General features: G+C 39.2%; 1 protein-coding gene across 2 annotated transcripts in view; it reads right to left on the bottom strand.

Moving 5' to 3' along the window:
- The window catches only part of SIMC1 (SUMO interacting motifs containing 1), a 77,215-nt gene that overhangs the window by 35,196 nt on the left and 25,399 nt on the right, over positions 1–16,620 (bottom strand). The window contains exons 2-4 of one of the 2 annotated variants that reach the window (XM_053907110.1): positions 10,359–11,849; positions 6,307–6,554; positions 5,508–5,577 (exon numbers count right to left, since the gene is read on the bottom strand). In XM_053907110.1, the coding sequence (XP_053763085.1) occupies positions 5,508–5,577; positions 6,307–6,554; positions 10,359–11,849 (1,809 nt within the window). The remainder of the gene's footprint in view (positions 1–5,507; positions 5,578–6,306; positions 6,555–10,358; positions 11,850–16,620) is intronic. The other variant, XM_053907111.1, reaches the window with a different exon arrangement.

Here is a 16,620-nt window from a genome sequence, read left to right as displayed (position 1 = left end):
ATCCAGTTTTCCCAAAACCATTTGTTGAAAAGGCTATCTTTTTCCATTGAATGGTCTTGGCACCCTTGATGAACATCGTTTGATCATATTCACAATTTTTTTTTTTTTTCTGGGTTCTCCATTTTACTCCACATGTCTGTAGGTCTGTCTTTATGAGATTACCACACTGTTTTGATTACTGTAGCTTTGTAATATGTTTAAAAATCAAGAAGTATGGGGGCACCTGGGTGGCTCAGTCGGTTGAGCGGCCGACTTCGGCTCAGGTCATGATCTCACGGTCTGTGAGTTCGAGCCCCGCGTCGGGCTCTGTGCTGACGGCTCGGAGCCTGGAGCCTGGAGCCTGTTTCGGATTCTGTGTCTCCCTCTCTCTGACCCTCCCCTGTTCATGCTCTGTCTCTCCCTGTCTCAAAAATAAATAAAAATGTTAAAAAAAATTTTTTTTTAAAAATCAAGAAGTATGAATACTCCAACTTTGTTCTTTTTCAAGACTGTTTTGGCTATTCAGGGTCCTCTAAGATTCCATAGGAATTTTAGGATGATTTTTCTATTTCTGAAAAAAATGCTGCTGGGATTTTGATAGGGATAATGCTGAATATGTGGATTACTTTGGGTACTATTGACATCTTAACAATATTAAATCTTTCAACCTATGAACATGAGATGTCTTACCATTTATTTATGTCTTCATTTTCTTTCAGCAATGTTTTATAATTTTCAGTGTGCAAATTGTTCATCTCCTTGGTTAGGTTACCTCTAAGTATTTTATTGTTTTTGATGCTATTGTTAACCGAACTGTTTTCCTAATTTCGTTTTGAGATTGTTAGGACACAGAAATGCAATTGACTTTTGTGTGTTAATTTTGTATCCTGCAACCTTGCTGAATTTGGCTATTAGCTGTAACAATCTTCCTGTGTGGAATCCTTAGGGTTTTCTTCATATAAGATCATGTTATCTATGAACAGAGATAATTCTTGCTTTTAAATTCAGACGTCTTTTATTTCCTTCCTTGCCTAACTGCTTTGGTTAGAACTTCCAATACTATGTTGAATAGAAGGGACAAAAGCAGGTATTCTTGCTTTATTCCTGAACTTAGAGAAAAAGCTTGTAGTATTTCACCATTGAATATGGTTTGCTGGGGTTTTTCCATATAGGGTTTTTATGAGATAGTTTCCGTCTATTCCTAGTTTTTAGGATGAAAATGTGTTGAATCTTGTCAAATGCATTTTTTGCATCAATTGAGATGATCAGGTGGTTTCTGTCCTTCATTCTGTTAATATAGTGTATTTGATTGACTGATTTTTTATATTGAACCATCCTTGTATTCCCAGATAAATCCCACTTGATCATGATGTATAATCCATATGATATGCTGCGAATTTGGTTTGCTAGTATTTTGCTGAGGATTTTTGCATCGGTGTTCATAAGGGATATTGGTCTACAGTTTTCTTGTAGTGTTTATATCTGGTTTTAATATCAGGTTGATGCTGGTTTCACAGAATGAAGATACTTGCTATGAGATCTTTTAAAATCTATTGGGACTTGGGGCCCTGGGTGGCTCAGTTGGTTAAATGTCTGACTCTTGGTTTCAGCTCAGGTCATGATCTCATGGTTTGTGAGTTTGAGCCCCGCATCAGGTTCTGCTCTGACAGCATGGAGCTGCTTCAGATCCTCCCCATCCCCCTCTCTCTGTCACTTCCTTGCTTGCCCTCTCTCTCTCAAAATAAATAAACTTAAAAATTTAAAATCTATTGGAACTTAATTTATGGCCTAAAATAAGGTCTTTCCTGGAATATGCCCCTTGTGCACCAAGAAGAAGGTGGGTACTGTTGTTGGTAGACTATTCTGCATATAATTATTAGATCTGGTTAGTTTATTGTGTTGCTTAATTTCTCTCTTTCCTTACTTATCTCCCATTCTGGTTATTCTATCCATTATTGAGAGTTGGGTATTGAAGTCTCCAACTATTAATATAGAACAATTTTTCCCTTTGGGGTGCCTGCGTGGCTCAGTCGGTTGAGCGTCTGACTTTGGCTCAGGTCAGAGCATGAGTGGGGTGGGAGCAGAGAGAGATGGAGACACTGAATCAGAAGCAGGCTCCAGGCTCTGAGCTGTCAGCACAGAGCCCAACATAGGGCTCGAACTCATGAGCTGTGAGATCATGACCTGAGCCGAAGTTGGATGCTAAACTGACTATGCCACCCAGGCTCACCCTAGAGAGTGTGACTCTTGATAAGTTTGAGCCCCCTGTTGGGTGTAGAGATTACTTAAAAAAAATAATAAAAAGCAATTACTCATAAGGAAGGATGCACTTGTGTCATTGTACTGTTTTCTACATGCCTTATAGCTTTTTTGTCCCTCATTTCCTGCATTATTGTCTTTTGTTGTTAGTTGATTTTTTGTAGTGAAATGTTTACATTCCTTTGTTGCTTCCTTTTGTGTCTCTAGCTATTGTCTTTGTGGTTACCATCATAATTACATTTAATATTTGGAAGTTAAAATACTCTAATTTGAATTTGTACAAGCTTAACTTCAATAACATATAAAAACTGTTCCTTTACCGCTCTGTCCCTTACTATTTTGGTTGTTGATGTCACATAACTACATCTTCATACAAAACAAATAATTCTTTTAAATGCATTAGTGTCTTTCATTACATAGAAAGCAAAATGTGGCGTTTCAAAGTTATAGTAATACTGGCTTTTAGACTAATAATTATGAAACTTATATTAGTCACTTAACCATATAGAAAACCAAACATTATAAATTGTTGTTACAATCATAGTTTTTGTAATTGTCCATGTATTTACCTTTTACTGACATCTTTGTTTCTTCATATGGCTCAAGTAATTGTTCAGTGTTTCATTTTACTCTGCAGGATTCCCTTTAGGCTTTTTTTTTTGCTGGGCAGGGCTAGTGGAAATGAACTCCCTCAGCTTTTGTTTATCTAGGGAGGTCTTTATTTCTGCCTCATTTTTGAAAAGCAGCTTTGTTGAACATGGAACTCTTGGTTGAGTTTTATTCTTTAGCACTTTGAATATATTAGCCCACTAACTTCTGGCCTCCAAAATTTCTGATGAGAAATCTGCTGATAATCTTATTGAGACCTTGTATGTGATGTGTTGCTTCTCTCCTGCTGCTCTCCCTCATTTTTGAAGGATGGTTTGGCCAGATATAGTATTTTTGGTTAAGAGCTTTTTTTCCTTCAGCATTTTGAATATATCATCCAACTGCCTTGTGACTTGCAAGATTCTGCTAAAAACCTTGCATGCGGTAAGCCACTTTTTTCTTGCTGTTTTCAAGATTCTGGCTTTACGTTTTGTTAACTTTTGACACTTGATTTAATGTGTCTTGGTGTGGGTCTCTGGTTTAACTTCATTGGAGTTGAACTTCACAAATCTGTATATCCATTTCTTTCCTCAGGTTTGGGGAGTTTGGGGTCATTATTTTCTCAAGTAAGTTCTCTGCCCCTTTCTCTCTTCTTCTGGGGCTCTCATAATACATATATGGCCCACTTAATAATGTCCCATGGTCCCTTAGGCTCTCTTCAATTTTCTTCATTGTATTTTCTTTTTGCTCTTCTGTCTCAATGATTTCAAATGACCTGTCTTCAAGTTCATTGCCAGTTTTCTTTTGCCTGGTCAAGTACGCTGTTGAATCCTTCTAGTGAATTTTTCAATTCAGTTACACTTTTCAGGTCCAAAATATGTTTGATTCTAATAGTTTCTTGTTTAATACTCTCATTTTGTTCACACATAATTTTCATGCTGCAGTTAGTTGTCTATCTCTGCTCTCTTTTAGTTCCTTGTACATTTTTAAGATAGTTCAAAAACACTCTTTTGTCAGGGGGGCACCATTTAAGCGTCCAGCTCTTGATTTCAGCTCAGGTCATGATCTCATGGTTGTGAGATCTAGCCCCACGTCAGGCTCTGCACTGAGTGTGTGCTTTTATCTGTCTTAATTTCCCAAATGGCTTGCCTTTGTCTCAGGAGCCACAATCTCTTGCTTCCCTGGTACCTGCCTGTGGAACTGCATACTCCTTGCAGCTCTAACATGTGGCAGTGCTCACCTGTCTTTTCAGCAGCTTCCAAACTATACCACTATTCCCATCAGTGATCTGAGTCGGGTGAGAAAACAACTGTCCCTTGCGCAGCTCCCTAACAAGCCAGGACACTGGCTCAAAGTCCACCTTTTTGTTTCCTTCTTGAGGGAGGAGCCGGGGCATGTGAAGTTTCCTTCCAGTTGCACCATGATAAGCAGGGTCGGGGGAGGGGTATGGGCACACCAAATAACACAAATCTTCCTACTCCTTTCATTGAGCCCCTTCTCGATTATGCATTCTCCTGGGTACTGAGGCTTCTCAACTGATCTCCAGAGTTTTCACAAAAGTATTCTGGTCCGTATGTTTTTCTTAATTTGGCGTCTCCATGGAGAACAATAGCCTGGAGCTTGTTTATCATCTACGTGATGTTTCCCAGATCATTCTTAAAGCCCTCAATTATTCTGCTCCAATCTGGACTGACTGCTTTGTAGGTCTACTATTCACCATAATTTTAGGAATTCTCTGTATTATTCTCTTGGATTAGATCTAGTGTTCCCTGGATCCTGTGCCACCCTCTTTCTTAATCCCTTCTTCTTTAGATGCATACCTTCAGGTAACTGAAGAAATGGGTGTGAGGATATTTTTTCAAGTTCCCACATGTCTGGAAATGTCTTTATGTTACACTCATACTTGAATAATAGTTTTGTTGAGTATGGAATTCTAAGCTGAAAATAATTTGTTCCATCCAAGTGCTCTGGGTGAGCAGACAGAATCCTGGCCATTTAGAGATCTCTAAAAGTCAGAATGCAGAAGACTTCTTTTCTGCAGCACCAACTCTATACTAGGTGCCTTTGTTTATGACGGATGTTTCATTCAATGTCTTTAGAAAATAAGTCCTCTGACTTTTTGCCTGAAGGGTAGGTAAACTGATGACTGAACTTTCTGTACTCAAGAATGGAAAGACTGTCAGTTCTATCTGCAAACTTTCAACAGATTTACAGCCCACATCTGACTCTAACCCTCTTGTATATATTGTGTTTCTGAGTTGAAAACCTCTTTACTCTAAAGGGAGATTTCCTTTCTCCTTGACTGCAGCCACCTCTACATGTATTACAGCCTATGGCTTTCTCTGCCTAGCTTCACCAGTCAACACTTACATTTCCTTTAGTTCTTCTAGTTTTCATTCAAATCTATTGCCCTTCCCCTTATTTTCATTGCCATGGATTTATACCTTTCACTATTCATCTACTATTATTTTTAATGGGATCTCAAGAAGGAGAGGGATAAGTGAAGGTATTCAATTTTGAATTGGAAGACAGCACATACCATTTCAAAAGGAGTTTTTTGGTGAGGGTGGGAATATAAGGATGGAATAATGGCAAAGACTTTACTACCAGATTTGTCATCACTTTTGTTTCTAGTTAAAACTTCCTATGCAAAAGATACACCCTCATAATTGTTATGTTACCTCTTCCTCCATGACATAAGTGAGCAGCTTCCAGTCCCACTCCACTGTCTTGGCATTAGCTGGATGTAGCCTGAAATTCAAGGGACATCAATTAGAATTCTAGAGGGTATAGTGGAAGAAGGGATGGGATCTGGAAGATGACAGAAACAAAAAAACCTCCTCTTATCCTCACTGCTTTTGTCTATCCTTTGACATGATACCATGTCATCTGACGGTAGTAGAACTTCAGTTTTTTTGCTACCCAGTATTCACTTCTCTTTTGGAAGACATTAGTACCCCGATTTTGCCTTGAAGAAATCAACTCTTTATTACTATTAGTCCATTAGCTTTACCCTACCAGGATCCCAGCCCATGAAGTATATTGAGCCAATCATGATATTCTATCCCTCAGTTCAGTGATTGGTTCAAAAATGGGCTCATGTCCTATGTTATTGCAATTAAAGCCTACAAGACTAAATTTCAGAACTTTTGTGTGATTATAAAGGAAGTAGGCTTTCTCTCACAAAAGCTGGAGGCTGAGAAGACTACTATGTGGAGCCTCAAGAGAGAAGCAAAGCAGGAAAATGGATCCTGGTAACCATTCTGAACTGAATTAAGTCTTATTCCTAGGCTTCTAGTAAAATAAATAATTAAATTCTCTTTTATCAGCTGTTACAGCCAGTTTGGATTGGGTTTCCCATTAGTTGCAATCCAAATAACACTAATACACTAAGTCACCCTCTCTAATTGGTTAGCTCAATCAAGCTCAGGCAAGAGAAAGATGTGCCCTGAGTCCAGATTCTCTAGGAGATTCACCAACATCAAAGGTTCATACTGTTGAATTTTCATGAGAAGCATATAGGCCTCCTTCAGTACATCCACGGTCTCAGAGCCACTGAGCAGGATTTTCTGGATGATGTGAGCCACAATTTCTCTGGGTGGGTAATGCTGGGGTGACACAAAGTCCATCAAAAACTGCACAGTCCCCAAGGGAAAATTTTCTTCAATGGTGTTTGTTACCATTCTTAGTCTTCGATGAGGAATGGGTTCTAGTTTTTGACTTTTACTCTGTAGAGATAAAAATAAACCAATTAGAACAGGTTTCTATAGACATATATACACAGGATCTGAAACAGATTCAAGACAGCAAAATTTTCCATGCATTTGAAAAATAAAAAATAAAAAGACTGAAAAGCCTTATCTAAAAAACTTTCAACGACATGGAAAAATACTTATATTAAGTTAAAAAATAAGCATTCACAGTTCTACATATAATATGATTTCATCTGTGCTAAAAGCACAGAAAAGAAGTACAAGAGTCAAGAGCTAGCCTAAGTAGATTTTGGAGTGAAGGTGGGAAGATAGGGTAGTTGTGATACTATTATCAGATACTTAGATAAAGAGAGGGAGACACAGAATCCCAAACAGGCTCCAGGTTCTGAGCTGTCAGCACAGAGCCTGATGTGGGGCTCAAACTCACGAACTGTGAGATCATGACCTGAGCTGAAGTCAGACGCTTAACCGATTGAGCCACCCAGGTGGCCCGAAAGATGCTTTAAATATGTTTTATTGTTAAAATAAGATCCCATTTTATTGATTTACTGTCAACAGTAAATGTTAAGTTGCTTCCCTCCCACCTCCCAAAAGTATGTATATAAAGACTGGGAGAGAATATGTGAAAAGTGGTTTTCTATTATCTGGGGTGCTGGAATTACAGATGTTTTGCCTCTATACGTTCTTCTGTATGTTGCCATAATAGATACATATTACTTTCACAATCAAAAGGAAAAACATGAAAAAGTTTTCTGACATCAGAATATAATAACAATAATGATGATAATTTTTGAACATTTGACTTATCCTCATCTTAATTCTCACAGCCCTACTACTACTATTATTATTCCTACTATATAGATAAGGAAGCTGAGGTTTAGAGAGTAAGGACTTGTTATGCAACAAATGTCAGAAGCTGGTTTCACACATGGGTGGTGTAACCCCATATCTACCCTCTAAATTCATACTACCTCTCAACAACAAAACCAATAATAATAAATATATTTTTGTTAAAAATCCCCATTAAAATATTTTAAATGCCTATGTTTAAAAAGGCAACTGAGCAGCAAGTATTATTTTTAAAATCTGAGAATAAGTATTAAACCTATTATTTTACTTTATTATTATTTTTTTAATTTTACAGAGAGAGAGAGCGAGAGAGCGCGCGCATGAGTGGGGAAGAGGGGCAGAGAAAGAGAGAGAAAATCTTTTTTTTTAATTTTTATTTTTTTAACATTTATTTATTTTTGAGACAGAGACAGAGCACGAACGGGGAAGGGTCAGAGAGAGAGAGAGAGACACAGAATCTGAAACAAGCTCCAGGCTCTGAGCTGTCAGCACAGAGCCCGACGCGGGGCTCGAACTCACGGACCGCGAGATCATGACCTGAGCTGAAGTCGGACCCTTAACCGACTGAGCCACCCAGGCGCCCCGAGAAAATCTTAAGCAGGCTCCATGTCCAGTGCGGACCCGATGTGGGGTTTGATCTCATGACCCTGGGATCATGACCTGGGCCAAAATCAAGAGCTGGATGCTCAACTGACTGAGCCACTCAGGCACCCCAAGTATTAAATTTAAAACATCAACCAAAGGTCTGACAGCTTATATATGACAGTAAAACAGTGATGACTAGAATTGTCCTTCCAGAAAATCTTCCGGAGAAGTCTAGTTAGCTTTCCTTATGCCTCACATCACCTAAGGGTAACCCCTTATCTCACTGATCAGAGACCAATACTGTACATGTCATGTAATGAAAATTAAGAGCCAGAGAAGAGAAAAACAAAAAACAATATTGCTTTTGTGACTATTTCACATGTGAGGCACTTTACCTATATTTGAACCTATATTATGCATTTCTTGCCTACAAATGGGGACATCTACAGCAGATAAAGTTTACAAATTCTTTTGATGCCCATATACTTAAGGGGAACTAAGACTTATATTTCTTTAGGCCTTGAAAGGTGGCTTTGTGCTTTATGTATTTACTTTTAGGTCAAACAACTTTATGATATGAGCATTATAACTTATTTTAGAGTAAACAAAGAAAGACTCAGAGGAGTTAAGGCCAAAGGCTGGTAGGCGGCAGGCAGCGTGGGGGAAAACGACCTGGTTGAAGAAGTACTTATTAAAAGCCCAAAAGAAATAATAGGAGAGACCAAAAAGATTTACAGATGGATTCTAGATGGCCGAAGTTCTTTAAGGTAAGAAATAAAGATGAGGAAGAAAAATCCCCTTTGTTTGGCCTAACTGCCATCTTATAATCCAAGCTGTGTTTACACAGAAAGGGGATGTGGTGTCCCATTTGCATCCACTGGCGGCCTCGCTACTTTGTGCAGCACTTACAAAGCACTACAGCCTTGACTAAGGAAACACAAACTCTCTCAAGTCCTCCAAATGCTCTTGATAATGGACTGATATATCACCATCCTGAGGCAAACCCACAGGAATAAAGAGAATGAGCTAGGGTAGTTAGGGAGAGTCATTCAGAAAGAGAAGACATAAAACGTATTAGAAGATACAACAACAATTAAAATGAGAGAAAAAAATTCAATCTTCAAGGCCAAATCGATGTGAATGCCTGAAACAGGCCACATGGGATTCCTGATTGCTCCAAGAATGCACCTTCTGAATTCATGGACTACCTCAAGCCAGTCTTTTTTTTTTTTTTTAAGGTTTATATATTTATTTATTGTGAGGGAGAGTGAGCCTGAGCCAGGGAGGGGCAGAGAGAGAGAGAGAGAGAGAGAGAGAGACAGAGAGAGAGAGAGAGAGAATTCCAAGCAGGCTCCGCATTGTTGGTGAAGAGCCTGACTTGGGGTTTGACCTCATGAACCATGAGATCATGACCTGAGCTGAAATCAAGAGTCAGAGGCTTAACCAACTGAGCCACACAGGTGCCCCTCAAGCCAGTCTTCTTAACATTGAGAATATGGTTATGGATGATGAAAAAATAGCTTCATATTGTAAAACCTAGCCACAAACTTTTTCTTACATCTGCTAAGAAAAGCATCTGGTTTAGTTCTCACAGCTTAATAAAGACCAATGGGAAGTAGCATTTCCATTAAAATCTTTTTTTTAATGTTTATTTATTTTTGAGAGAGAGAGAGAGAGAGAGAGAGAGAGAGAGAGAGAGAGAGAGAGAAAGTGTGCATGCACTCACGAAGAGGGGAGGGGCAGAGAGAGAAGGAGACAGAGACTCCCAAGCAGGTTCCGCACTGTCAGTGCAGAACCCGATGGGGTGGGAGGGGGGTCAGGCTCGAATTCATGAACTGTGAGATCATAACCTGAGCTGAAATCAAGACTTGGTTGCTTAACTGACTGAGCCAGCCAGGCGCCCCTCCCATTAAAATCTTAAAACTGAATTTCCTCCCCAGAAGTCAGAAAGTAATAATTTTGGAAGCACTGAAGTGTCAAGGGTATCACTATTTCTGTGATATGGGAGCTGTAATAAGGGCATCAGGAAGGGAAAGGCATAGGAATTGAAGAGAAGCATTTGATGAAGACCTATAATGAGCCAGACACTCTAACAGACACTTTTACATATGTTATGTCATTTAATGATCCTGTGAGGTATGTTTTTATCTCCATTTTACATATAGGAAAGAAGCTAAGGCTCAGAAAGGTAAAGTGACTTCTACAGTGCCAGTTTTTCACTGTGGGGGTGAAATTTAAACCCAGGTCTGACTCTACACTAGATGGTTCCACAAGTGGAGGAAAGATAAAAATATCAAATTTATAGTGGGCCTGTTCTTTCATGCATATTTATGCTAGGCCTATACAAAGGACACCTAATCCCTAGGGGAAGACATATTAGCTCACCTCTCTTGTGTCTTTATCTGGTATTAGTGTCTGGAAGAAGAGGTGATGCACTGGAGGTCGTAAGAAGTACTTCAGTCTATGCAGGCATGGTCTGCTGTATAACCCACCTTGTGGTGTTCGTGCTTGTACCTGGGCAGACTCGGGGTTAGCAGGCTCTGACAGTGATCTCTCTTTTCTAGCTGGTGTTTCTGTAGCAGAGAGCCAAGGAACTTTCTCTAAGGAAGTTTCAAACTGTGGAGACTGTGGACTGGGAGAGGACCTTGGAGAAGATGGAGCTGAGACATCCATAGGGATGTCATGGTTCTGTATATCATTTTGGGGAGGGTCAGGCCAGTCTTGTCGTAAGTGAGGCAAATCTCCAAGTGAGCGTAGCATGTCTCCTGGCAAGCAAGGCACGTCTCCAGCTGAACGGAACATATCTCCTGGGAAGTGTGGGACTTCTCCAGGTGAACGTGGCACGCTTTCTGGTGACTGTGGCGCATCTGCTGGTGACTGTGGCATGTCTGATGGTGACTGTGACGTGCTTACTGGTGACTGTGGCACATGTCTTGGTGACCGTGGCACGTCTTCTGGCGACTGTGGTGTGTCTCTTGATGACTGTGGCACATCTCCCAGTGACTGTGGCATATCCCGTAAGTGTGCCACATCTTGTGGATATGATATGTTTTGAGGTGGGCCTGGTACATCTTGAGGTAGGCCCAGAGAGTCTTGAGGTGGGCACAGTGAGTCTTGAGGTGGGCTGGGTGAGTACTGAGGTCGCCACGATGAGTCTTGAGGTGGGCTTGGCACATTCTGCTGAGGGCATGGCATCTCTTGAGGAGGGCATGGAACTTCTTGAGGCGGGTGAGGCAAAGCTTGTAGTTGGCACTGCATGGTTTGTGGTGGGCATGACAAGGCTCGTGGTGGGCACGAGGAGGCTCGTGGTGGACAGGGCGAGGCTCGCAGTGGGCATGGCAAGGCTCGCAGTGGGCATGGCAAGGCTTGTGGTGGGCAAGGCACATCTTGCTGTGGGGTTGGCAAGGGTGCCCTCTGATTGCTGCTGCTACCATTATTGCTTGTTGGGGAACGGGAGTGAACATCTGAAGATAGCTGTAGGCTTGCCAAGAAGCCAAGGTCACCTTTGAATGCAGTTGAGCTGCAGTTTGGCTCTGCTGCATAAATAGAGTCCCCACTGACGGATGTAGGAGGTTGTGGACCTTCAAATGCGGTTTCTTCCAAAAGGTCCAAATCCACAGGATCGCTGTTAATGATTCTCCGTGCTGCAGGCCGAGAGCTTCTGTCTACCCGCCCTTCCATCACCTCTTTGCTGGAGAGGCTGGCACATGTCTGAAGACTGGCTGGCTCCTTCTGGGAAGGAGCAACAGTTTCTAGGGTCAAGTCAAGAGTGGCAATAGGTCTATTTTCTTCTTCAGTTCTTGTCAGGTCAATCACACAGAGTCCATTGCGATCCTTTGCCCTTGGTCTGGTTTCTCTGGTTAAGTCAATGAAGTCCTGTTAAAATATTATGAGAATATAAGTGGTCAAGTAGGGAGCCTTTGCTTTATCTAAGAAGATCTGCATCTGAGCTTTTAAGGATAATCATATTTTACCTTTTCACTTCACTGAAAATTTATACATTTTATATACCATAAGCATTAGTATTTCCTTTGGTCAAAATTTTGCTACTGTCAATCTGTCAATTTCTATACCATCTTAAATTATCCAAATGCCACATGCATATAACTGAGGGCATAGTGGGAAATTTTTTCTGATCCAAGATAAATAGGGGAGTTGTAGGGAAGATTGTAACCTTAAGTCACAAGGGAAAAAGCAACCTTTGTTTGGAAAAGCAACTTACTTACTTACTTACAACAGAAACTAAAGAAGGTAAGCTAATATAAGAGAATCTACTATGTGCTAAGAACATGTTGAGTGCTTGCACGTATCTTTAACTTTCACAATATCCCTATCAGGTAGGCCTTATAATCTCCATTACACAGATGGGGAAAATGGAGTTCAGAAGAGTTAGGTCATTACCTAAGGATTATACAATTAAGTCACAGACACACACATTCAAACCCAGGTCCGTTTCCTTTTTTCTCTGTACAACTTCATTCAATATATAATTACCTTATAGTCAGATATGTAGAGTAATGCAATAACAGTTATAAAACCAACAGTGTAAGTCTGAGCCCTAACTAGGTTCATTATTGGAAAACCTCCTATCTTTACCTCCATTCCTTGCCAAAATGATTAGGTACTTCATAAACCCTAATGACACCTGCCCATGGTACTAAAATCAATCTCTGTGCCATACACATGTTAAAATATTGTACTCCCTTTCAACTCTCAAAACTGTCTCAGTGTGGATGAAAATTAATAGCCTAATTATCCATCAATCTCATTGATGAATATGAATGCAAATATTCTCTATGAAGTATTAGTAAATCCAGTATTTAAAAAAAAAGTTCCATTTCTCATCAGAAGGGCTAGCTAGATACTCTGCTCAACCAACCTAATAAAAGTGAGAAATTATATACAAATGTAAAAACACGGGAGAGGTTATAACAAGAAAAACTGACCAAAAAGAAAGCCAGTGTACCTATATTAATGTCAGACAAAGTAGATTTCAAGGAATATAGTGTTACTAGAGATAAAGAGGCTACTGTACAATAAAAGACTTATTTCATCAAGATATAATAATTTTAAAACTATATGCCTAATAACAGTCTCCATAAAGCAAAAACAGATACAAGGAGAAAAAGGAATATCCAGTCATTGTAAGAAACTTTTACATGTCTTTCTTGATTGATAGATTACTCAAACAAAAAAATTATTATGGATACAAAAGATTTGAACACTTTTTTTAAAGTTTTAATTTGAGAGACAGAGAGAAAAAGAGAGGGGGGGGGTGGGGCAGGGAGAGAGAATCCCAAGCAGGCTTTACACTGTCAGTGCAGAGCGTGACGCAGGGCTTGAACTCATGAACTGCGAGATCATGACCTGACCTGAAATCAAGAGTTGGACACTTAACCGACTGAGCCACCCAGGTACCCCAAGATTTGAACACATTTAGTAAGCTGCATCTGAAGGACTCAGAATAGATATTCACAATTACACGAAATATTTACAAAAATTGACCACAAACCAGGAGTCAAAGTACATCTTAGTCAATGTCAAAAAGATTATCACTCAGGCCAAAATACTATTAGGCTAGGAAGCAGCACAAAAGAGTAACTAGGAAAAACTCCATATAACTGCAAATAGGTCAAAGGAGGAATCACAAATTAGAGAAATTTTAGAACTGAACAATAACAAAAATACCAGTTATTAAAATGTGGCATGCAGAATCACTATGTAGAAAAAAATGCACACTTACACACTTAATTAGAAAAGTGGAATGGAAGAAAATTAACGTGCTGAGCACAAACCTTTTGATAGCAGAAAAGGAAAAAATACCCCAAAGAAAGCAGAACAGAGGAAATAACGAGAGCAGAAATGAATGAAACAGAGAACACAGCAGAGAAGTGCAACAATGTTACAGGTTGTTCTTCTAAAAGATTATTAAAATTGGCAAACATCTGAGAAGAAATTTGAGAACAAAGGCACAAATAACCAATATTAAGAATGAAAATAGGACAAAATTACAGATGTTTTTAAGATAAAAAAGATTAGAAGATGTTATGAATAATTTTATGTCGAAAAAACTTGGGAACTTGGATGAAACAGATAAATCCCTGGAAAAATAAAGCTTAGCAAAACTGACTCAAGAAACTGGGTGATGGGTACATGGGGGATCATTATACAATTTGCTATATTTTTCATGTTTGAGATTTTCCTTAATGAAAAGACATTTTTAAGTTGACTCAAGAAGAAAGAAAAAAATCAAAATAGTCCTTTAACCAATAAAGAAATAAATCAGTAGTTGAAATTTTTTTCCATCAAAAAACTCCAGGTCAAGGTGATTTTAGAAATCACCTGTTTAGTTTTGCTAAAAATTCAAGGAAAAAATTATTCTACTTTTATACAAGTTATTTGAGAGTATAAAAAAAATGAAGGGCTACCTCTGACTCCTATTGTGACTTAGCATACACTTGATACAAAATCTGAAAGAAGGAAATGTTATGTCAATATCACTTGTGTACACAGACATAAAAATTCTAAACAAAACACTATTAAACTAAATCCAGCACAACCGAGATGAGTTTACCTAGGAATCACAGCTAGCTTAGCATTAAAAAAAAAATCAATTAATATAACTCATCACATAAAGGAGAAAATCATATGATCATGTGAAGAGGCCAAAAAGCATTTGATAACACATTCAACATCCATTCTTAAAAAGAGGGGGGAAAAAAAAACCCTCAAATAGAAATAGAAGAAAACATACTTATCTATTAAAAGTTATTTCCAAAGCACATATAGTAAACATTACACTGAAACACTGAAAACATTCCCTGTAAAATCAGAAGCACATCAAAGATGCTTACTGTTGCTAATTCTATTCAGCAGTGTACCAACGTTGTATATGCAATGCAGGAAAATATGATATAAAAATTGTAAAAATTAGAAAATAAAACTGTCCTTCATGAATAATATGATTATTTACATGAAAAACTCAAAAGAATCTATAGATAAATATCAGAATAAGAGCATTTAGGGGCGCCTGGGTGGCGCAGTCGGTTAAGCGTCCGACTTCAGCCAGGTCACGATCTCGTGGTCCGTGAGTTCGAGCCCCGCGTCAGGCTCTGGGCTGATGGCTCGGAGCCTGGAGCCTGCTTCCGATTCTGTGTCTCCCTCTCTCTCTGCCCCTCCCCCGTTCATGCTCTGTCTCTCTCTGTCCCAAAAATAAATAAAAAACGTTGAAAAAAAAAAAAAAGAATAAGAGCATTTATCATGGTTGTTGGATATAAAAATTACATTTTTTTAATACTTCAACAACAGTAGCCTCATGTTGTATAACTCCCACATCTCACAACTTCAGGGGAAATCATTCATATTATATTCTATATGAATTATGCCATCTAGGGCAAAATTCTAGGCAATCCATACAATATCAACACAAAAAACATATACATGTATATGAATGTGTTTGTATATATTTGTATACACATGCATGTGCACATATGCACACACACACACTACAGGTGGTAGTTATTTTTTTAAACATTTGTTTACTTATTTTGGGAGAGAGCGTGCATGCGAGCAGGAGAGGGGAAGAGAGGGAGAGAGAAAATCCCAAGCAGGCTCCACACTCAGTACAGAGCCCAATGCAGGGCTTGATTCCACAACCATGAAATCAGAACCTAAGCTGAAATCAAGAGTCTGACACTTAACTGACTGAGCCACCCAGATGACCCCCCCTTTAAAAAAAAAAAAAGTTTGTTTACTTATTATGTGGTAGTTATTTTTGTGGGTTGCCAAACATTTCCATGATACATGGTAGACTGTAGTTCCTGAATCCCATGACTAGGTGGAGTCATGTGATTAATTCTGCCCAATAAATTATGAGGGGAAGTAACATGTATTACTCCTGGGCTGGGCCTTTCTGGATGCAGACACTCCAAAGGTTTCTTTTCCTTCTGATGTGTCTGTCTCATGGCCATGTTCAAGATAATGGCAACTCTGTCAGCCTGTGTCTCCACAGGACTATGATATGCAGACATCCCTCCTCCTCTACCCCACCTGCAATGGGCATGTAGTAGTGTGAATGGAAATAAACCTTGTTTTAAGCCACAGTATAACATAGCTTATCCTGACAAACACAGTACCTGGGAACAAACTTAACTAGAGATGTGCAAGACCTGTGCAAAAAAATATTAGGGAAGCATACTGAAGAACCCTAACATAGGCATAAATAAATGAAAGTATATACCACTGTCCATGAATTAGAAGACTCAATGTAATAAATATGCCATTCTCCCCAAACTGACATACAAATTCAGTACCATCTCAATGTCTAAGCAGGTTTTACTGAGGAACTTAGAAGTTAACTCTAAAATTTGAAAGGAAAGGGGCGCCTGGGTGGCTCAGTGGGTTGAGCATCCGACTTTGGCTCAGGTCATAATCTCACAGTTCGTGAGTTTGAGCCCCAGATAGGGCTCTGTGCTGACAGCTCAGAGCCTAGAGCCTGCTTCAGATTCTGTGTCTCCCTCTCTCTCTGCCCCACCCCTGCTTGTGCTCTGTCTCTGTCTTTCAAAAATGAATAAACATTAAAAAATTAAAAAATAATAAGATAAAATAAAATTTGAAAGGAAAAACAAAAGACCAAGAATAGCCAAGA

This window comes from Panthera pardus, unplaced genomic scaffold (assembly GCF_024362965.1).
Source record: "Panthera pardus isolate Hobbes unplaced genomic scaffold, ASM2436296v1 HiC_scaffold_2, whole genome shotgun sequence".
NCBI lineage: Eukaryota > Metazoa > Chordata > Mammalia > Carnivora > Felidae > Panthera > Panthera pardus.
The sequence above is the reverse complement of the archived record's forward strand: the minus strand, read 5'-3'. Positions and strand labels throughout refer to the sequence as shown.